Source organism: Natrix helvetica (assembly GCF_964273705.1).
Source record: "Natrix helvetica genome assembly, chromosome: 2".
Classification (NCBI taxonomy): Eukaryota; Metazoa; Chordata; class Lepidosauria; order Squamata; family Natricidae; genus Natrix; species Natrix helvetica.
Genome location: NC_138552.1, coordinates 205,238,701 through 205,261,779, shown reverse-complemented (window position 1 = coordinate 205,261,779; position 23,079 = coordinate 205,238,701). Strand labels below are relative to the sequence as shown.

At 42.7% G+C, this 23,079-nt stretch overlaps 1 protein-coding gene across 4 annotated transcripts in view; it reads right to left on the bottom strand.

Annotated features, from left to right (window-relative positions):
• STXBP5 (syntaxin binding protein 5) overlaps window positions 1-23,079 on the bottom strand; it is a 135,704-nt gene that overhangs the window by 3,540 nt on the left and 109,085 nt on the right. For 3 of the 4 annotated variants that reach the window (XM_081945643.1, XM_081945644.1, XM_081945645.1), the window contains 5 exons: window positions 21,550-21,600; window positions 18,206-18,445; window positions 16,685-17,054; window positions 14,550-14,715; window positions 1,567-1,678 (listed from right to left, as the gene is read on the bottom strand). In XM_081945643.1, coding sequence (XP_081801769.1) covers window positions 1,567-1,678; window positions 14,550-14,715; window positions 16,685-17,054; window positions 18,206-18,445; window positions 21,550-21,600 — 939 coding nt within the window. The remainder of the gene's footprint in view (window positions 1-1,566; window positions 1,679-14,549; window positions 14,716-16,684; window positions 17,055-18,205; window positions 18,446-21,549; window positions 21,601-23,079) is intronic. The other variant, XM_081945646.1, reaches the window with a different exon arrangement.

Below are 23,079 nucleotides of genomic sequence, written 5' to 3'. Positions count from 1 at the left end.
AAAGTATTCAGTAAAACTACTAATGGTTTGCCATTATTTTATTACCAATAAAAGAGAGATCAGTATTATTATATTTTAATAATATTATGTGCATTGGAAGATTTTAAGAAGTCACTGAATATACATGACAAAAGTGGATTGCAATGTGTGTCAGCATAGTTCTGACTCACAGTAATTTTTAATATCTTGCTTAAATATAACATCAATATGTTTCAGTGCCTCAATTTCTAGTATAATCTTCTCTAAACTTTGTAAATTCCTATTTGTAAGATTTAGATTTTTTCTGTATCTTTTTTTATTAAAGTTTTTTATTTTTCCATTTTCACAACATATCACATGTATACTATTTCATAACCAACATCACATTGTATTATTAAATGTTTACATCAATTCATCTTACCAACAACTCCCCAAAACCAATTATTGGCTCTTCTGCTCTCCATACACCATATTTGTACTTTGTCCGTCACTTTCTTCTCCCTCTCTCCTCTTTCTCCCTACCTCCTTTCTTCCTTCTGTCATCCTTCTCAACTTCCCCCTCCTCTCGCCTTCTCCTCCCTCCCCTTACCACTCCTCATTTCTCTCCTCCTCTTCCCTCTCCCTTGCCCTCTCTCCTATTCCTGCCTTCTTCCCTTACCCTTCTCCTCTACTTCCCACCCTTCATCTCATTTACTTGGTGTATTTCAGCTTCTGAGCAAGCTCCCTTTTATGTTTTTGGTATTTATAATTCTTTTTCAATATACATATTTAATTTTTCTCCTCCTTTTTTAGTAAAAAAAAAGTGATATAACAGAAAAGTATACATATATAGTCATTGTGCTTTAACACCCCCCCCCCCCCGGAACCTAATTTTGGTTGAGCTGTAGACCTGGTTATAATTCTCAGCTATTATCATTATTATCTTTATATAATTATATATCCGTTCTGTATCTTGAACTGCTTTCACTTGCTGGAGATTAATAAATATTTTGCATTTATATTCAGAAAAAAAAATCCAATGTCTTTCTAATAGGTAAGTACTTGCAGAGATATTAATTTCTGTTTTATGAGTACCTATTTAAACTTTGCATTTGGATTCTTTTAATGGTATTTTTTACATGCAACAAACTATGTATTCTGTTTAAAACAGAAAATGGAAAATATATTAATGAACAATAATCTATATGAAAAGATATAAATCCATTTATTGGTATCTAATCTAGGAGGAATGTTTACAGGATACTTGCTCCCATATGTGTAGTTGTATTTTAGTGCATCCCATGGAAACTAGAAATGCCTTTTTTCAGTTTTCTGTCTGGATGGAACTAAAAAAGTGTTTTAACAAAGACTCTATCCCATTTTTTAAAATTACAGACACCTTTAAGTATTTATACAACTGTATGAATTCTATATTAAAGAGAACCAACCCCATCCTTTTATAAATGAAGCTTATTCATAGTTTGTATGAGGAAATAAACAATTTCTTTCTAAACTTTTAGTTTATGTTGGACTGATAAATTGTGTTTAATTTTCTATTCCCCTCATATGATAAGTTTGTTTTAAAGAAAAATGATGAAATCAACTCACAGAGTTCTTCCCTGTCAAGTGATTGCGCACCACCTCCAAAGAGACCTTTGAAGAACCCTCTGTTTGGTGCTTCTGGTGTTTCTACAGGTGTGAAGAGCTCACCCAACATTTCCTTTAAATAAAAATCATTTTAAAGCATATCAGAAAATTCTTCTTGGATTTTATTAAAAGCAAAAGGAAGGCTAATATCCTGTGGCTATGTCTCCCATTTTCAGGGTCTCATCTTCAAATATTTCTACATTTACAGTATTTTAAATATGTTAAAATTTGATCCTGTTGCTGGCTTGTAAAGGAAGAGTATGACCAGATTCTGCAATAATCCTGCGCTGATTAGTGAGCCAAATATTTTTTATAAGAGCGTGTTTTTTTTCCCTTTCCTGTGCAATCCTGATGGTCTGTGTATAAATTTCAGATCACTGACAAAACATGGTTCTGTTTTTCCTGACAAATCAGTCTGGGTTATTCAGGCAGAAATAGGAGTAAGTTCTGACAGCACGCTAGCCCAGAATTCTGGCAAAGTCTTCCTTTGTGTAATTATTGTCATGGCAATGACTTATGCAGACAAAGCTGGATTGCTATAATGGGCATCACTTGGAGGGACACAAGTTCTGTGCCCAAATCTTTGTATTACTCCACAAAGTTGAAGGCTGTGAAATACAAAAATATTAAATAATATCTAGAGTGAGTCTTCCAATGCAAGTAGCAGGCCCTTTGGTGCCCAAGAAGGAAGAAGAGTACCCACTAGCTGCAAGGAACCATCATACCAATTCTCTGTCCCTTGTGCATTTTATATGAATTGCTTCCATCAAAGGGATTGTGATGAATTTCAGACCTGCATGATAGCAAAGTTGTTCATGCATTTGTTCCTATGATCATGAACAAGGAGGAACTAAGGAAAAGGAAGTCCTTTGAGGAGTCTGCAGATCAGACTTCCTCACCATCTCTGTTTTTCTTGAGCAAATCCCCCCCTTCCCATTCACCCTAGAAATACTACACTATAAGGCAGGCATATCTTACCTTTGGCCATGGGTTGCATGCAGCCCTAGACACCTAGTACAGCTTGTCCTCAACTTACAACAGTTCATTTAGTGACAGTTCAAAGTTACAATGGCATGAAAAAGGTGACTTCGAGCCATGTTGGCACAGTGGTTAGAATGCAGTGTTGCTGGCTAACTCACTGTCAGGTATTCGATCCTGACCAGCTCAAGGTTGACTTTCCATCCTTCTGAGATCGGTAAAATGAGAACCCAAATTGTTGGGGGCAATAAGCTGACTCTGTAAACCACTTGGGGGAGGGCTGTAAAGCACTATGAAGAGGTATACAGTGCTAAATGCTATTGGTATTTTCACACTTACAACCACTGTAGTCATGTGATGGAAATGACCGTTGTCTTACCTGAACGGTCGTTCTCGGGGCGCTGCGGGAGAGTCCAAGGAAGGGTTAACACAGCCTATCTGCCCAAGGACTGAGTTGATTTTTTCCCCTGGTCACGCCTCCTTTGCCTCCACAGGGTCAGTTTTAAAAACGAAGTCTTGACCGTCGAGGAAGTTCAATGCTTCTGCAAGTTCACGGAAATTGTCACTTATTCAGTTATGAACCCTGGGTGGGTCTTGGACTCTCCCGCAGTGCCCCGAGAACGACCGTTCAGGTAAGACAACGGTCATTCTCCATGGCGCTGCTTGGAGAGTCCAAGGAAGGGACATGCCCAAGCTATTTTGTTCCAGGGAGGGAAATGTCACCACTGGCCGGAGCCTCGACCACTTGTTGCAATACTCTCCTCCCAAATGAGGCTTCGGCGGAGGCAAAGGAATCCACTTTGTAATTTCTGATGAAGGCCGTTGGAGATGCCCACGTAGCAGCTCTGCAGATGTCCAGGATGGACGCCTGGGTCGCCCATGCTGCAGTCGTGGCCGCGCTTCTCGTGGAGTGGGCCGTCACACGGGCCTTGGTGTTCATAAGACATTTTAATGCAGGCCCGGAGCCAACGCCCAATAGTTGATGAGGAAACCTTGCGCCCCAACGACCCCGGTTGAAAGGATACAAAGAAGGCCTCAGAACGTCTGAGGTCCTTAGTTCTCTTCAGATAGATTCGAACAGCACGCCTCACATCCAGTTTGTGCCAGCCGCGCTCCCTGGGGTGCTGAGGTTTGGGACAGAAGTTCGGGAGTATCACCTCCTGCGCTCTGTGGAAAGGAGAATTTACCTTTGGCAAAAAGGTGGGGTCCAGACGTAAGATGACACGGTCTGGGTGGATGATACAAAGTTCTTCTCTGACAGAGAAGGCCGCAATCTCCGACACCCGTCTGGCCGAGGTGATAGCTATCAGGAAGGCGGTTTTTAAAGACAGGTGCCGAAGTGAAACCTTTCTTAACGGTTCAAAGGGCGCAGAGGTTAAAGCCTGCAAAACAAATGGTAGGTTCCAGGTTGGGTATCTATGCACCACCTGGGGTCGCAAATTGGAGGCCCCCTTTAGGAAGCTCCTGATCTGGGGGTGATGACTCAATGTCTGAGGCTGGTGCCTCGCCAGAATGGTAGACAAGGCCGCGACCTGCCTCCGAAGAGTAGCTGGTGCCAAACCTTTGTCCAGCCCAGCTTGAAGAAAGTCCAGTAACTGAGGCACAGAAGCCTCAGCGCTCACAATGTTCCGCTGTTCGCACCAAGTGGAGAACGCAGACCAAGTTGCTTCGTAAATTCGAGTCGTGGCCGGTCGTCTGGAAGCTTGTATGGTCTGAATGACCTTGTCCGAGAGGTGTAGGTCCCTCAGGAGCTGCCCCTCAAGCGCCAGACGGCTAGCTGGAGTCACTGGGGCTCTGGGTGAGTGATTGCCCCCTGTGTCAGTACCACCTTCTGTGGGGGGATTCTCCATGGTCTCTCCACTGAGAGGTCGGTCAGATCCGCAAACCAGGATCTCCTGGGCCAAAATGGAGCTACCAGGATGAGCTCTGCCCTCTCCCTCAGGAGTTTGGAGATTACCTGTGGAATCAGAGGTAGAGGTGGGAACGCATATAACAGCCCGGGGGGCCACTGGGACCTCAGGGCGTCCGTCCCCTCCGCCTGATGAGACCGGTACCGAGAGAAGAATCTCTGCAGGTGAGTGTTCTTTGCCGTGGCGAAGAGGTCGACTTGTGGCGGGCCAAACCGTTGCACAATCTGGTCGAACAGGTCCGGATGCAACCTCCACTCGGAGCTGTTGAGTGTTTGACGACTCAGCCAATCTGCACTTGCGTTGCTGGTGCCTGAGATGTGATCTGCTCTCAGCGACGCTAAGTGAAGCTCTGCCCAACGACCCAGGGCCTCTGCTTCCGCCATGAGTCTCTTGGAGTGAGTGCCACCCTGCCTGTTCATGTGTGCTTTTGTGGCAATATTGTCTGTCAGCAGAAGCACGTGGTGGCCCCGGAGTTGTTTCCAAAACCGTCGCAGAGCGAGTCTGGCAGCTCTCAGCTCCAGCCAGTTGATGTTTCGAGCCGCTTCCGCGCGAGACCACTTGCCCTGTGCCAGCTGACCTTGACAATGCGCTCCCCAACCGAAGAGGCTTGCATGGAGGAGAGCTTCCGGTGATGGCGGGCGCCTCCTGAGCTCCGGAGAACGCCGCGGAGTTCCCCGATGGATTAGGGCTGCTGCCGGGCCTCATGCCATCCGAGGCCCGAGGGTTTGATAGCCTGTCCACCCTGGCTTGTTTTGAGCCCATTTTGGGCTGCCAGGGTGGTCGGAGGAGTTTGGAGTCTGGCGGAGAGCGCGGAGAGCGCTGAAATAGAAACAGAAGGAAGGCTGTTTGGAGCAAGGAGAAGGCGGGGCTGCAATGGTGGCTACAGTGAGAACAGTAACACGGAGCGGAATAGCAGCACGGAGCGGACTGCGGGTTGCCCCAGGACGAATGGTGCAAGGTGAAAGATACTGGCATGAACAGCGCTGGAGAGAACAACAACAAAATAACAACAAAATAACAACAACCAAAAAAGGTCAGATGGGTGTGAGGCTTGAGGCGCAAGAGATTTGCAAGAGATTTGCATTGCTGCTGGCAACTAACCTAAGACTGGGGGGGGGGGGAGAATAAGGAGAACAAGATATGGCTAGGAGTTGGTGAGTTAGCCGGGAGAGACCAACTAGAGGTGGCTATGGCGGCGGGTGAGGGAAAGGAAGGCCGCCATTGCCTGGACTTCTGCTGTTTTTTCCATCATACCCTGGCTGCTCCCAACGCCCCTATGCCCCCCCCAGGCCTTGTCAACGCCAGCAGGGGACACCAAACTCTAACTGTAAGTCTCTGTGGACCTCTAGGAAGGAACCACCCTGAACCAGCGCGAATAATCTCCCACGTTTGGGTCACTCTGCCATGGAACATCCTGAACACCTTGAACAATCTCTCACCTTGTGGTCACCTTCGTCGTTTTATCCAATTTTATGTAATTGGGGGTATTCGATCATTCCCACCCCCTTCTTCTCTATCTAAATATTTTAACATCTCCTTCCTCCCTCTAAGACCCCGACTCATTAACCATCAACTTTTATGAACTTTTACCAACTTTCTATCAACCTTTATTAGCATCCTGATTCCATTGGACTTTTAACGAACTATTTATTCGAGGTTGGACCTGCTCCGCCTGCGGGAGGCCCCGCTCTCGCAGGTATGGCCCTTGGCTCTCTCAAGGGCCTGCCTTGATGACGGGTTTGTGAACCCCGAGAGGTGGAAGAAACGGAGGCTGAGGGGCTTTTTATCCAGAAGTTTTTTATTGTTATTAAGGGGTTCCAGGGAGGGGGGGTGTGATAACCAGGCCGGGAGAGGCGCCAGTGCCAGTGCCAGTGCCAGACGGACAGGTGAGTCCGGGAAGGAAGTGAGCGGAGAGGGGGGTGAGAGGGAACAAGTGATTCCAATAGAGGGTTGTTTGATTACAACGGTCGCGGGGAGGGGGGGATGCGAGGACAAGAGAAGATCACAAGGTCGGTTGGGAGACCGTGGTTGTTGGCTATGCCCGGTCGTTTGCACCAACCCCCGCAACCTAGGTGGTCAGGAACTACAGAGCCCGGGCCTACGGCTGATGCTTTGCAATGCAAGGTCCGTAACCAACAAGGCCCCCCTCATTAATGAGTTGATCTCTGAGGGGGAGCTAGACCTTGCAGGGATAACGGAAACCTGGTTGGGCCACGAGGGTGGTTTACCCCTCGTGGAAATGTGCCCACCAGGTTTCCGTGCATTCCATCAGCCTCGGGCCCTGGGTAAGGGTGGTGGGGTGGCGGTAGTTATACGGGAAGGTCTAGAGCCGAGGGAGTTCACTGTTCCTCAGATATCCGGGTGTGAGTCCCTTGGTGTGAAATGGGGCCCAGGGAGGCAGTTGGGCCTGCTGATTGTATACTTGGCTCCTCGCTATACATCAGCAGCCCTGCCCGAGCTCCTCGAGCTGATCTCGGAGACGGCGGTTGAGATCCCCAGGCTTGTGGTTATGGGGGATTTCAACCTGCCGTCGACGGGAGCAGTGTCTGAGGTAGCTCGGGAGTTCATGGCTTCCATGACAGCCATGGGCCTGACCCAGTTAATTCAGGGCCCCACACACGAAGGAGGCCACACATTGGACCTTGTTTTTGTATCTGAGCAGTGGACGAGTGATCTGGGTAGAGGGGATTTTACTGTTACACCCCTGTCATGGTCAGATCACTCATGTCTCCGGCTTGACTTCCCTGGCGCTACTCCCCACCGCGAGGAGGCGGGACCAGACGGTCCACGCTGGTACCGCCCCAAGCACCTGATGGAGCCGGATAGGTTCCAGACGGAGCTTGGGCCATTACCTGTAGCCCTGACCCGCGCTCGGTCGGAGGACCTAGCGGCCGCCTGGAATAGGGCGGCGGCTGGGGCCTTGGACCGGGTTGCGCCTTTGCGACCTCTCCTGCGGCAGCGACCCACCCGGGCTCCTTGGTATACCGAGGAGCTGAGGGTGATGAAGCGCCACAGGAGACGTCTAGAGAGCAGGTGGAGGTCCTCACGCTCCGAATCTGATCGAACACAGGTAAGATCCTACTTGCGGACCTACCTTGTGGCATTAAGGGTGGCCAAACGTAGATATTGCGCCACCCTTATTGCGTCGGCGGATAACCGCCCTGCCGCCCTGTTTAGGGTGACCCGCTCCCTCTTGTCACAGAGGACACAGGGGGCACCCTTACAGGGCAGAGCAGAGGAATTTGGGGAATATCTGCAGGACAAAGTCGCTCAGATCCGGAGCGGATGGGCCCCACTCAGTGGACCAGACGGGCCGCCAACAGCGAGTCTTGTGAGACCATCCTGGGAGGAGTTTGATTCTGTTGCCCCCGAGGATTTAGATAGGTTGCGTGGACGGCTGCGACCCACCACATGTTTAATGGACCCATGTCCCTCCTGGTTGGTACTGGCATCTTGGGAGGTGACCCGAGGCTGGCTTCTGGGCCTGGTGAATGCCTCATTGGGTGAGGGATCCTTACCAACCGCCTTGAAAGAGGCGGTGGTGAGGCCCTTGCTTAAGAGGCCTTCACTCGACCCAATGGAGCTAGCTAATTATCGTCCAGTCTCCAACCTTCCGTTTCTAGCGAAGGTTGTAGAGAATGTGGTGGCGCAGCAGTTTCCACGACACCTTGACGAATCCGAGTATCTAGACCCACGCCAGTCCGGCTTCCGACCCGGGCACAGCACAGAGACAGCCTTGGTCGCGTTGGTTGATGATCTCTGGAGGGCCAGAGATAGAGGTTGTTCCTCTATCCTGGTCCTATTAGACCTCTCGGCGGCTTTTGATACCATCGACCATGGTATCCTATTGCGCCGGTTGGAGGGGATAGGAGTCGGAGGTACCGTTTTGCGGTGGTTTGGCTCCTACCTCTCCGACCGGAGGCAATGTGTGTTGACAGGGGGACAGAGGTCGACCCCGAGGCCACTCACTTGTGGAGTGCCACAGGGGTCGGTCCTCTCGCCTCTCCTGTTCAACACATATGTGAAGCCGCTGGGTGAGATCATCCGTGGTTTTGGGGTTGAGTATCACCTCTACGCTGATCATACTCAGCTGTATATTTCAACTCCAAACCACCCCAACGAGGCTGTCGAAGTGATGTCCCGGTGTTTGGAGGCCGTCGGGGTCTGGATGGGGGACAACAGACTTAAACTCAACCCCTCCAAGACTGAGTGGCTGTGGCTACCGGCACCTCGGTTCAGCCAGCTGATCCCATCGCTGGCCATAGGGGGCGAACAATTGCCCCCTGTGGAACGGGTGCGCAATTTGGGCGTCCTCCTTGATGCCCGGCTGTCAATGGATGACCATGTGGCAGCCGTGGCAAGGGGGGCGTTCCACCAGGTTCGCCTGGTGCGCCAATTGCGCCCCCTACTGGACCGGGATGCCCTACGCACGGTCACTCATGCGCTGGTGACGTCCCGCCTGGATTACTGCAACGCTCTCTACATGGGGCTGCCCTTGGGACGCGCCCGGAGACTGCAGTTAGTTCAGAACGCAGCCGCGCGGGCTGTGATGGGGAGTACGAGGTACTCCCACGTAACACCTCTCCTGCGCGAGCTGCACTGGCTGCCTGTGGTTTTCCGGGTGCGTTTCAAGGTGCTGATTACCATCTTTAAAGCGCTCCATGGCATGGGACCTAGTTACTTGCGGGATCGCATCCTCCCACATACATCCCTGCGGCCAGTACGCTCACACAGGGAGGGACTTCTCCTGGTGCCGTCCACTAGGCAATGCCAGCGGGCGACACCGAGGAGTAGGGCCTTCTCTGTGATGGGCCCAACCCTCTGGAATGACCTCCCCCCCGACATTAGAACCACTTCTGACCTCCGCTCCTTCCGGCAAAAACTGAAGACCCACCTGTTCCGATTAGCAGGCCTGGCATAATTCAACTGTCCCTCCTGGCAAATGTATTATATCTGGTTATTTTAGGGCCTTTTTAATTTACTGTATTTGTTTTTAGGGGTTTGAATTTATTTTATATCTGCTTTGTACAGTTCTTTTAACTACATTTTAACCTCCTCCATGTCAATTGTCAACTGTACATATTTAATTTAATTTTATTGTATCCTGTTATATTTTGTATGAACTGTACACCGCCCCGAGTCCCTTGCGGGAGAGGGGGCGGTCTATAAGCATTAAATATTATTATTATTATTATTATTATTATTATTATTATTATTATTATTATTATTATTATTAATTATTATTATTATTATCTGTAGTGACAACAATCCTGTCGGGCTCTTTGAACAGACAGCCCTTCTCCACTGCTCGTGACTGCCACCATTTCAGGGAGCGGGACACCTTCAATGGGAGTCGAACTTTCCTGGGCGAGTTGCTTGCCTTCGCCCTCTGCATCGGCAGGAGAAACCATTGCAATTCCCTGGCATGAAGACGCGCCCAGGGAACCACATTGATGCAAGATATCATTATCCCCAGTAACTGGGATAGATGGACGATTGGCATTGTGGTAGTCTTGCGACACTGACGGATTTTGGCTCTGAGATTGCGCAGTCTGTCTGGAGACAGGAAAACATGGCACGAGGCCGAATCTATGATGGTGCCCAGGTGCTGTATGCGAGTGGCAGGGACCAGGTGGCTCTTCTCTAAGTTCACAGAGAACCCGTGGTCCTGCAAGGTGCGAATGGTGACACTTACGTCCCTTGCTGCTTGTGATTGGCTCCTCGAGTGAATGATGATGTCGTCGAGGTAGCACTCCAGACGGATGGGAAGCTTGCGCAGGTGGGCCGCCACAGCTGCAAGAAGCTTCGTAAACGTTCGTGGAGCTGAAGAGAGTCCGAACGGCAGTGCCTTGTATTGATAATGTTTGCCGTTGTAGAACAGCCGAAGGAACTTCCTGTGAGCCGGGTGAATGGGCACATGTAGATACGCCTCCTTGAGATCGATGGAGGTGAGCAGGTCGTCTCGCCGAATGCAGCTGAGAATGGACTGGAGGGACTGCATTTTGAAGCGCTTGTAGGCCAGATGCCGGTTCAGGCGCTTTAGGTCTAATATGGCCCTCCACCCCCCCGAGCTCTTGGGGACCAGGAATAGAATGGAGTAAAATCCCTGCCCTTCCTGCTCTGGGGGAACGGGCTCTATGGCCCTTATCAAGAGAAGATGATCGATCTCTGCTTGCATGAGGGATCTTTTTATGGGATTTCTGGCTACAGGACAACGAATGAATGTCCGGGGCGGGAATGATAGAAATTCTAGAGTCAGCCCCTTCCTGACAGTGTTTAGGATCCACGAATCCGTGGTAATCTCCTCCCACCGATATGCATAAAGTTGCAGGCGGCCGCCGATGGGAGCAGTTCCGTGGTGGTCACTTGCCACGCCTGAACTGACGGTTGTTGCCTCCCCCTCGAAAGGGCTTACGAAAGGAGCCCTGGTTTTGCTGCCTACCCCTGGGGTTGAAACTACCCCTGTCCTGTGCCCTGTCAGTGGACTGGTTGTAGGGCCTCTGATAGAAATAGGAAGAGGTGGAGGCCTGGGCGGAGTCCTGATTACGAAAAGGCTGCTTCCTGAAGGATCCAGAACCTTTTCTGTCATTTTTTTTGAAAGTAGACGGAAGGATTTTACGTTTGTCCTTCGTCTCTATTACGAATTTGTCTAAAGCATCCCCGAAGAGGAACCCCCCCTTGAAGGGAGCTGAGGCCAGCTTCCATTTTGCTTTCATGTCGGCTTGCCAGTGCCGGAGCCATAGCAAGCGACGTGAGGTCACGTTGGAGGCGAGCGCCCTGGATGCGAATTTTGCCGCTGTTAGGGAAGCGTCGGCAGAATATTCTACAGCCGTAATTATTTTGTCCAGATCATGACGCCAGCGAGATGCCTCGGAGGGAGGCTTGGATCTCAATTGGCGCAGCCATAACAAGGAAGCCCTCGTGAAGAAGGAAGAGGAGGTGGAGGCCTTGATCGCCCAGGCAGCCGCCTGGTGCGTCTTAAGGCAGGCCTTCTCAGACCTCTTATCCTCTGCCTTCAAGCCCTCCAGCAGGTCAGCTGGGAGGGAAGAAGGGGAGGTCAGAGAAACCACTGGAGCATCCACTTCAGGCATTTTAAGTACATCCTCCAACTTTTGTTCCAGGGGGAACAGAGTTTTGTCTGCGCCACTGGGGTTGGCCAGGGTCCCCGGCTGCACCCATTGACGCTGCACCACGTCCATAAACATGTCAGGAACTGGAATAAGTTCCGGATCTGGAGTGGTCTCACTGAATAGGCCCGCTTTAAGATCCTGAGGAATGGGGATAGAGGCCTTATCCTTAGGCTTAGTCCCTAACTCTGTGGATGTTCTAGCCTTGTGCAGAATGGCCTTAAACAGAGAAGGCTTGAACAAACCAGTGAAGGCAGGTTTGTCCGGGGGCATATCCTCGTCCTCCGAAAGCTGGAACTCATCTGCAGTCTCATCTTCCCATGTGGACACCTCTGTGGTGACAGAGGTGCCTGGGGAACCAGATTCGCGACCCCTGCCCGCTGCTAGAGAGGGGGTGGGCCTTGAGGCCTTACCCTTTTTGCTCTCCATGTGGCGCAAGGCCTCTACCACGCCCTGAGAGATGGCCTGAGTAATGATTTCCTGCATTTCAGGCGAAATAGCTGGGCCCTTGTCCTCAACAGGTCTGGGCCTAGAAGAGCCTGAACCCCTTGCATAGTGAGTAGGAGCTAAATGCCCCTCCATGAGGGAACAGCCAGGGAAAGGCCCCAAATCGTCCCTTACAGAGGAACTGGGGGAATCTGGGTAACCCAGAGATGCAGCAGGAGAAACAGATCTGGAATCCCTACCACTAATGGGAGGAGATTGATCCCCTTGGTTAGAGAGAGAGTCCTCTCTCTCACGTCTGCTCAGGACAGGGCCAAGCTCAGCCTCACAGGATTGAGGAAGATGAGGGGCCTGGGCCTTGTCAGGTTGCTCTCTGGAACCCTCAAGTCTCCTATCTCCTAGGTGCTTGGGGCCCTTGTTGCCTGAGGAGTTATGGGGGGGTTTTCCCCCAGCCCCTTTCCCACCCTTTCTCTCCTGGCCCGAGGGATCTGGCCTACTGCGCTTAGCGGATGGCCCAGCCAGCTCGTCCCTCTGCTCCAAACCTTCGTCTGCCATGGCTGTACGGGTGTTGGATCAATTCAAACTGCAGGAGAAGGGTAGTTGACGCTGGCCAGCCGGCTCCAAAGCGTCTGCAGATCTTCAAATTTTCTGGAGGCTGGAAGAAGGCACCAGGACACTCCACAGCCGCTCCTTCAGCCGAAGGGACACTCAAGAGGCTCCGGTACTGCTGGAGACCCAAGCAGGACACTCCAAGCTCTCCGCGGCGATCTGCTGAGAGGCAGAGAGGTGCGGAGAATCCAAGCGCTTTCCCTGCTGCTAGCAGTTAAAGTGAGCAGAGAAAATGGCCGCCGCTAGTTTCGCACGCTTTAAAAGCGCGCCCAGTATGCAGCCAGACGTCTAAAACAGCCGTTGGAAAGCGCGCCAACACGCAGCTTCCAAAATGGCCGCGGCAACCTCCGGAGCCAGCCAGGACGCCGCCGAGGGCGAAATTCAGCCGAAAATCCCCTTAGTAAGCGGCCGGGGGCGAGCCAACGCCAGGATCGTCCCCGCACTCGCCGGCAGACGCCGGACTAGTGGCCACAGCTGAGTATGTTGCTAGGGCAACAGGTGGGCTCCTCCAATGCCTCTGTTTTAATTTAGTCCATTTTAAGCAAAGCCAATAATAAAAAAGGTCGAATTGTTATGGGAAAAAATTCTGATAAGTATTATGCTAGCTAAAAAATATTTTTTCTTTTTGGGAAACCCAGCCTATTTGTCCAAAGACCGGGAACTCCCCAGAGTACGTCCTATAGGGCGGACTGAGTTTTGAAAACTGACCCTGTGGAGGCAAAGGAGGCGTGACCAGGGGAAAAAAATCAACTCAGTCCTTGGGCAGATAGGCTGTGTTAACCCTTCCTTGGACTCTCCAAGCAGCGCCATGGAGAATTCAGATGCTTGGCAATGGGTTCATATTTATGACATGGTTGCAGTGTCTCAGGGTCATGTGATCATCTTTTGTGACTTTTTGACAAGCAAAGTCAGTCGGGAAGTCAGCTTCATTTGACAACTTTGTTACTAATTTAACAACTATGGATGATTAATTTAACAACTATGGATGTTTCATTTAACACCTGTGACAAGAAAGGTTCTAAAATGGGGCAAAACTAATTTAACAAATGTCTTGCTTAACAGAAATTTGGGACTCAGTTATGGTTGTAAAAAATGAGATGGGCAGCAAATACATTAAATAAATAAATAAACAACATACTATGAGGCTTTATATATGTCTTCCTAACCTCCTGCTTCCCAGTTTCCAATTTAGTAGACTTGCACAGCAACTGCATGTGCCTTTGCTTTGTAGCACAATGCCACAATGCCTATATCCAAGGTGTACATTTCTCCAAGTCTGCCAGATTGTGCACTTTTGTATATCTACAGTTTGCGAAGTGGAAAAAGATGAGGATCCTTCTTTTTCCACCTCACTGAGGTGGACTAGACAACCAGCCATTCCTCACAAATGAGCAGTGCAGCTTTCAAACCCCTTGAGGGTTCGGGAAGGAATGTGTAGATGTGCCAATGTTCCTTGGACATCAAATTTCCATGCACAAAGCAGGTGTTTTGCAAGAACATGGTCATGCTGGGTCAAATTTTTAGAGACCATCTTTGCATTGGCAAATCTGCCACCAATTGGCAACCCATCAATTTGATCAGAGTCCATAATTTGAGAATAATGGTTTCATCTTGTGCTCATCCCCAATTATTATGGGGTGTAACAGGATTTGATTTACTTTTTTCTGAAGGAAAAAATACCCAGTATAATGTTATACTTGGATCCATTCATTTGAATACATTAAACTGAAACTTTAAGATGCATATAAAATATCCACACCTTAAAAAAGTGTATGCTGAGATGGAAGAGAAAACATACATCGCATGGCTATAATTTGTAAATAAATAACACATTCTTCAATAAATGCTTTTCAATAACAATACATTTAAAAATTACCTGCAGGTTTTCACATGTTTCTTGGCTATAAGTAATTCTCTGGATTTCTGTAGGTGAGACAAGATACAATGCCTGCCCATTGTTGGTGAAGCAAAATGTTCTGGCTATCCTCATGTTGGTAAGTGGTAAGTAATATACGTCCAATAGTGGCCTTAAACTTGGCAAACTTGAAAGAACAGAATTAAAATTTGTTAAAATAAATCACAATATCTTATTCTAGTCTTCTTTAATAAAGCTTTATAGTATAATACATTTTATGGTCTCATTTTCTTTTAAAAAGTCATATATTGTTGACTCCATAACAGAACTCCATACAAAGTTCTGCCTAAACAGGTTTTAACGTGTTTAACAAGGAGTCCATGTGACTGTGTGCATAAAACAATTCAACTATTTATCCATGTTAAATATTTTGATGTTAGATAATTGCATCAGGTATATGGAAATAGTAAAGAAAATTTCCAGTACAATTATTTAAATAGAATTTGGGAGTATATGCATAATGATCTGCAAGAATGAATATAATTATAAATATATACTGTAATTCTTTGGACTTTTCCACTTATCAGATGCAACTTCAGTAAATTAAATATCAGAATTCTCAATTATTGTATTGATAATTTAAATAACCAAACACTAAAATCCCAGGCTTTTTTTTAAGGGGGGGGATTCTGATCACTACAGAAAACTTCCATGTGATGCTTATAATTCATAACTTACTCCCTTTAATTCCTTCAAGGATGGAACACCCAATAAAAATATATTAACAGAAGCTTCTAAGGAGATACAATAGACAAGCACAAACAACTTTATCATAAATGTCACAGAAAATTATGTTATTCTTGCTTGGAAATTCAAAGCTCTTCTAACTTCTATTAGCAATACTAATATATATATATATATATTGCAATCTAGCCCCTGCTCCTGAAAGTTCCTACCCAGAAAATTTCTGCTACACAATCTGAAGAAAGTTTTTGGCAGAAGGAATCAATTAGACATCGTTCTAATTCTGAAGACTAGAACAAATAAATCAAATGTTTATGGAGGACTGACATTAGACATTTAGCAACTTACTAAATGTACAAATATATTAAATTACAAAAAATATAATTTGAATATGTTTGCAAATATACTCTGATATAAATTTTTTTAGCAGTTGTTCAACAGTATAACCCTAAACCTAACTGTGCCATTCTTCCCTAGGTTGTTTTAAAATAAATATTACTTCTTAAGTCATAATATCAGAACATCTTCCCCATAAGAAAGAACTGCAAAGTTTGGTGCTTTTGTTCAGAAGCATTATAGAGATGGGTAAAATAATTATTTGGTATATGAAACGAGGAGAGAAATATTTTAGTTTTTCTTTCAACTCTCAATATAAAGACAATATAACACTCTTAGTGGGGAACAAATGAAAAAGAAGCATTATTCTGATGTTTTGCTTGTGAGTTTCTGGACGCATCTGGTTGGCACACACACAGAATGCTTATTTGGGTGAGCACTGGACAGCAGAGGCCTTCTGGTATTCTTTTAGGCCTAGGGTCCCAATTAACTTTTTGCTGAGGCTTTGTCATAACCTGTACCATATGGAAGTGCAAAGCAGACAAACAGTTATAAACCCCAATTGGGGGGGAGGGGCTTAGATTCTAAACCACTGTTATAACAGTTCCACGTCACGACACAGTTTTTAACTTTAATTTTAAATAGTTCAGATTAAATCAAGAAACCCACTCCTCAAAATGAAGACAGCAAAAAGAAAAATGCAAAAATATTATGTAATTTTAAACATTGAAACCATATCACCCAAGCAAATGAAGTATAGTTTCATTATCAAATTAACCAGAATGTAAGATGAAGGACTAAGGCATCTCTCTGTCTGCATGCACAAGAAAGGGAACCAAACGATTTGCTCCCTTGCTTATCTACAGAAAACACAAGGGGCATTATAAAAAAGAATTATTTCTAAGGCAACATAAGAAAAAAAAATCTGAAATAAAATAGATTCGAGGGAATCAGTCCCATCTAGGACAGATTTAGATATCTATGTAACTATATTAATTGTCCCTTCATATTTTTATTTTGTAATTTATTTCCAAGAGAACAGATACACTTTCTCTTTTTAGCAATTAACACCTTACCTAAAAGTCATTATATGTCCATTGGCACAGAAACAAGCAAGACAGATACTGTTACTGAGTGCCACTATATCTCCGCGAAGGACAAATGAAGTCTCTGTTATATTTTGCTTATAAGTACAGTTCTGTGAGGGCAGTGATATAACTTTTGCTTGCTTTTCGGAGCATATCACTGCATATTGGTTTTCAATCATTTCCTGAGAAGAGGATGGAGATACTGAGACAGGCCGACGTTTTTTCAATTTATCCTTTTCATCCTTGTCTTCAGGAACATTGTGTTCTCTCCAGGGTTCATATGCAGGTGGAACTAATGATCCTGTCGTGTCCAGAAAAGCCATTCTTAAGACTGCTCCTTTAAGTCTCAGAATAGTTCCTAAGATGAAGAAAATAGTGATATTTCTCAGTGCTGTGCATAGCTCAAGGGTATTTTCTTTATGTTTTAGTAGATACTTTATCTGTAAAATACTGTAGTATCTATTCTATTCATAATAGACTACATGCATGCCAGACATAACACTTGAAACAGAAACTTTCTGAATTAAAAGTATTTAAAATAATTGTTAAACTGCAAAACTATTAGAAACCTGGACAGCTATTCATAAACACAAAAAATGAATTTATAATCAGTTTTCACTTCTTGTTAAAGAAAACTTTGATAAGATAGGTAACCTTTGTTGTCACTTTTTTCTGTAAACATACTGGCACACATTAAAAAATGAAATTATACTGCTCATATGTATGTTTAAAGGTTAGTTAAAGCTTTCTAAAATCTGAAATATACAATCTCTAAGGAGGCTGGTAGATTTCCTTGATAGAAGTTTGAAAAACAGGTTCCCAATTATTCTCCCAATCTAAACAGGCATGAAGTGGCATTTCTTAGTGGCAGTGGTTGTGCTGGGGCTGAAGTACAGGAGAAGCCTGGGGTAGTAGCAGCCGGCTGAGACAGTTGAAGGCACTGAGTCTCTATTTCAGCCTCTGCCATTGCTACTGCTTTGCACAGCAGCCAAAGGGGCATATGATTAGGGGAAGATAGGTAGCCAGAGGTTTAATAGACCAACAAAGAATTGGTGTCATGCTGGAGTATTGCTGCTCCTGTGTGTGAAATGACAGTGAACTTTGTCATAGTGACAATCTCTCAAGAAGAAGAGACTACACACAGCATCCTTAGAATGTCTTTCCTTATCTAATTTTTTCTTCTTAATGTGTTTTACAGTGAAATTTTACACTGATTATTTCATATTTTTATTTTTAAGTCTTTTATGGTTTGTTGACTGCCTTTTACTTTTAAGATTTTATTTTTTTAAAAAATATTTAAAGTCCAAATTTAAAGTAAATATGTACATTCCAAAACCAAGCTGGTGAAATCTTTATTAAAAAGATTACATTAAGAGACATTTATGATAAATTTCCCTTTTCTAATGAAATGCATACTGATCAAAAATATTCAACCAAAGCTTATATTTCTTAGTACATTGTCAATAATAGTAAAATCATCGTCTTGCTAGTTTCTTGTTAAATACATACCACTGGGTGAAACAATTACTGGTTGAAGCAGTCTTTGTTCTCCTCCTGGCGGTAAATTCAGTGCAATGACTAAAACGGTGCCTAAAGTAGTCCCAACCCACAAGCATGGTGAAGGTGATGTATCGGCTTTTCGAGTGAAGGTCTCACAAAAGTGGAGCGCTGAAATTGCTTCTCGGGATTCCTTATCAATGCTTGTTACACTAGAACTTCTGGATCGGCTGAAGGAATTGTCTCTAACATCTGAAAGATTTTGCATTAATTAAACATACTGCAACACAATATTGTTGTTTCTATTTCATACTTTACAGAACATACAGTATATCCACCTCTAAAATCTCAACCTAGTAATGTTAGGTTCATATCTGACATCACCTTTTTAGGGGTACGCTTAAGATTTTTAAATTGTATACCTGAAGTAAATAGGATTGATAAAAAATATATTTATATATTTGGAAATGTAGAAACACACTCATTAGACAGTTAACTGACTATAGCTCCCTGTGAACTGTAGATTCAGTAGTGAACCTGGACATGTATGGTTTACTTAGGTCATACTACACAGTAATATTTTGAACAGGAGACTAGCCACCATGATAGTTTTCTCAAAAATAAATACAACATTATACATGATGTACTACTTCAAATATATACAGCCATTTTCATTTTGATGAAAACTAGGTGCAGTACACCGGAATGGAAAACTTCTTTCAAATCTGTCTCTCTGACACATACATACACACAAATATAAAACTATGAATTCCAGTTTTATTGTTGAACAGCCGTTATGATGGTATTTTTAATCTAATTTCAGTAATTTTGATTAGTGATACAAAAAGGAAATAATTATATGAATGTTTAATTATTGGAAACAGCACAGAAAAAACAAAACAAGCAGTTATCCAGAAGAAAATAAAAATCCAGACACTGAAACATGTATCAACAATCAACCACGTAACCTACTGAATATGATTTTAAAGATGATAAGATTGGAAACGATATGTTTACAGAATAGTAAAGGCTATTAAGATAGTGATAAAATATAGTAGATGTACCGAAGCATAATTAAAGAGAATTCATGTGAAAAATCTGTTTGAAGTTATTGGAAGGGAAGCAGCAAGTTATTTGTTCACCATCTTTTCAATATCATTTTGAAGATTTAGAGCCTGTCTTGTAAATTTCTAATTTAATCTGCAGGAAGCAGACTCTGATAATTTTAGAGAACATACTGAATAAAAAGGTATTTACCCTAGTAAAGCTATATTGTATATATGCAATGTATACAATATAACAGATGCAATATCAACACATATTGTGGGGCCTTTATGGCAAGAGTATGCCAATTGAGTAAGCTTTGCATAGGGAAATAATATATTCCAGGTGTGAATATTTAATTATACTATTTATTGCTGCCTTAACCTAAGTTGTAAATTTAATATTTTTCAAAATGGTAATTTTAATATAAAGAGCAGACAATTGGATACAGCTATAAATATATTCTCAACTGTATAAGGAATATTTGATTGGGCAATTCTAGTGTGTTTCAAAATAAACCAAAATATTCCTTGAAAAATTAAGGCTCTTCTTGGATACACTCATCACTCTACATTAATAAACTCTGAAAAGTACTATTTGTTTCACTTTTTAAAAATATAGTGAAAATGAATGGAAAAACAGAAGAGCATGTTAAACTTTTTGGACATAGATTGACCCAAGTAAAAATAATCCAATGCCAGATACTACCCATTCCTTTTACAATATGGCTCTTCTATAAATTTCCTCCTTACCTACAAACTGCAGTATATCCCACAAATCTTTTTATGAAACTTTCTAAAATTTCCAGAAAAGTTTTTGAGGCTTTCTAAAGAGACTGACAGAATAAGAGTTGGATTGCTCCCAATCCCAATTCCACTTTTTCCAATAGAAAAAATTAAGTTACCATAAACAGACTTTTGATTATACTCACTGCCCAGATCTTATATCTTTGGAACTATAAAAAGTTTTGGTCCCTCTTAAGATCAAAATGTTTTGCATATTTTGTTACAATACAGTTAGCATGTTTTTAGAATAGCATTTTATAAACTGTTTTTGCTTTTTAAATAAAATAAAATAATTGATAAAGAGATGAAGAATTACCAAAGTATTCATACAAAATCTTACCATAAACAAAAAATGAGTTTTTTTATAGAAAACTGAAAATGCGAATTCAGCCTGTTTTGACTAAGTTGATATGTATTTTTATTTGCTTTACATGATAAAATACTTTCTAAGAAGAACTTTCTTACAAAGTAAGGGCAAAATAACATTTCAAGAGATTAGTAAAGTTCTCCGTAAGTAGTTTAAGGTAGCAACATGCTTGAATAAAGTTACTCAAACAGATTTTAAAGTGAGTTCAGCCCACTCTATTACTGATATATCCTAGATAATAAAATGTCATAATAAAGAAATGTTAACATAAATTTCAGTTAGGCCAGGCTATATTTAACCATGAATTAGCTTCATAATATAAATATACCCGAGCCTTGTAATGTATTTCTTCATCTTCTACAATTACAAAATGTTTTTGAAGGTAATACTATCTTCAAAAATTCAGACCCTTACATCCATGAACAAGAAAATTGTGAGATACTGAATAAAGAGCAATGTTAAATCAACTGTATTAAGGCAGTTGATATTTTATATGCAAATTGATTTAAACAATTAGAAAATTTTATATTTATTTAGTTGCAGATTAGACAAAGGATATATCTATTTAGATACCAATAAAATATAGGGTAACATACCAGAGTATATTTAAAAATATTTTTTATGAAAATTGTCCGAAATTATTATATTTATATCTTGCCAGTTCTCAAAAAAGGGTGTATTTTATATATCTCCATTATTTTAATGTATCAGTATAGAACATGGGATAACATCACCCGAAAGAGCTGATGTTCTCCACCAAATTTATGGCTAAAGCGAGATTTGTATTTGCATTTTCCATCTAATTACTTATTAGTATTATTTATACCAAACTGAAAATTATGTACGATTTCTTTATATTCTTGTTTTCTATTGAAAGTAATAGTGTACGTTATGAATATTAAAAAATAAACTATGAAGAAAATTATATTTCTGTGGGTGAAATTTTCATGGCTTTTAAAGAGGAACATAAAAGTAGTTCCAAATTGTGGGCAAAGAAATTGTAAACATGCACTGCATCAAATCTTGGAACTGAACAATGAAAAATAAATGGAAATTTTCCCTACTTAAGATGTGTGAAATTTCAAAATACACAGTGTGTATTTTATAGCCTTTTGAAAGAGTATAAACACCATTAATACAGGCTGTGAACAAATACTTACCTAACTCAGGTTTCAGTTCAGTTGGTAAGCTTAATTTTCTAGACATCTTTGCTGAAAAATAATGTATAGTTTTGTAATAAAACTAGAATTATCGTATTTTCAGAGAATATGAAAAAATTAAAATTTTCAATTTTCAAATTCAGAATTCATATATTAGTTCTAAGCAAGGAAGTATGTGTATGTAAACAAATATTTATGAAAAGTTTAATTACAAAGGTGCAATGAGAGTATGACAATTACTTTTTCTGGAATTAAAGCAAGTTAAAAATACTAATATTTAAAATTATTAGATTTTCAAATGTCTTTATTGTGGCACATTAGATATTCTGATTTATATTTGTGCTCTCCCGAATACATATTTTAATCAATACAATCAAGATGGAGCCAAAGTTATTTAAATATATTTTTACAAGACAATATTCTGTCCCAAATATTGCAATTCTAAAATGGCAAAGATCACAGAAAATTGCCAGGAGATTGAGTCTTCATAAGCTCCTGAATGTTAGAAAGATTTTCCAATTTATAGGAAAATTAAAACACCACAAAGGGTAAAATATAGGGCTACATAGGGCAATTAGAGATATACTATGGGAGAAACTCCTAGCATATTTATAAATGATGCTTTTTGACAGCCATAGCAGGCATTGGGATGAGTGAGCATTCTCCTTTCAATGACCCACTATTCTTATTCCTAGCTTGTTTAGGGAAAAGGAAAAGAGGTTTTCAAAAATACATTCTGTTCCTATTATTGAGGACATATATAACCTGAATAAAGAGGATTCTATTATTTGGTTATATAATACAAGATTTATCCCTTAAAGCTTGCAGTTGCTAAGAATAAAACTGTTTCTTAAGGCATCTTGTGATACAGCTTTTTTTTAAAAAAAAACATGTTTTACATCAATAAATAAGACAAGGCCATGCTTTGCAGGAAAATAACATATTAAAGAAATACACTATACTGGCTAAAATCTAGAGTCAGAAAGGTGTAAAAGAATCTAAATAAAAAAGCCTTGTAAAATAATTAGAACTATAGCTACTATAAACATATCCTTTTCATCAAGGATCCTTGGAATTACTGAACTGTTTTCAGGAAATTCTACCAATTTCCCTTCTTCAGGAAATACAAATTATGCTAATAAAAGGCCTGGGGGTGGAGCTTTCTAAGGCTGTTATTTGCTACTGCTTTTTGTTTTAGAGTAATTAATTTGGTTTACAGGTAAGTGGAATAAAATGTTTTATGTTATGTAAAATCACAGTTTGGATTATATTGTGTATATTGCTTTATATGTTGTTAGTTTAAAATATAGTTGAAAGTAGTTGTAGAATTTAACACGCTCTCTGTATTAAATTAAGAATCTAGGCAGCTTAATCCTTATTAAATACAATTTAGACAGAACTTAATACAATTATCTCTTTTTATTTTTACGGGAGTTTTCAAAATCCACAATGGAAAGCTTTTCACCACCTTGAAGACAGACAAAGACAGCAACACAGGTTCATACAAACTTGAATCCACACACAGTTTAA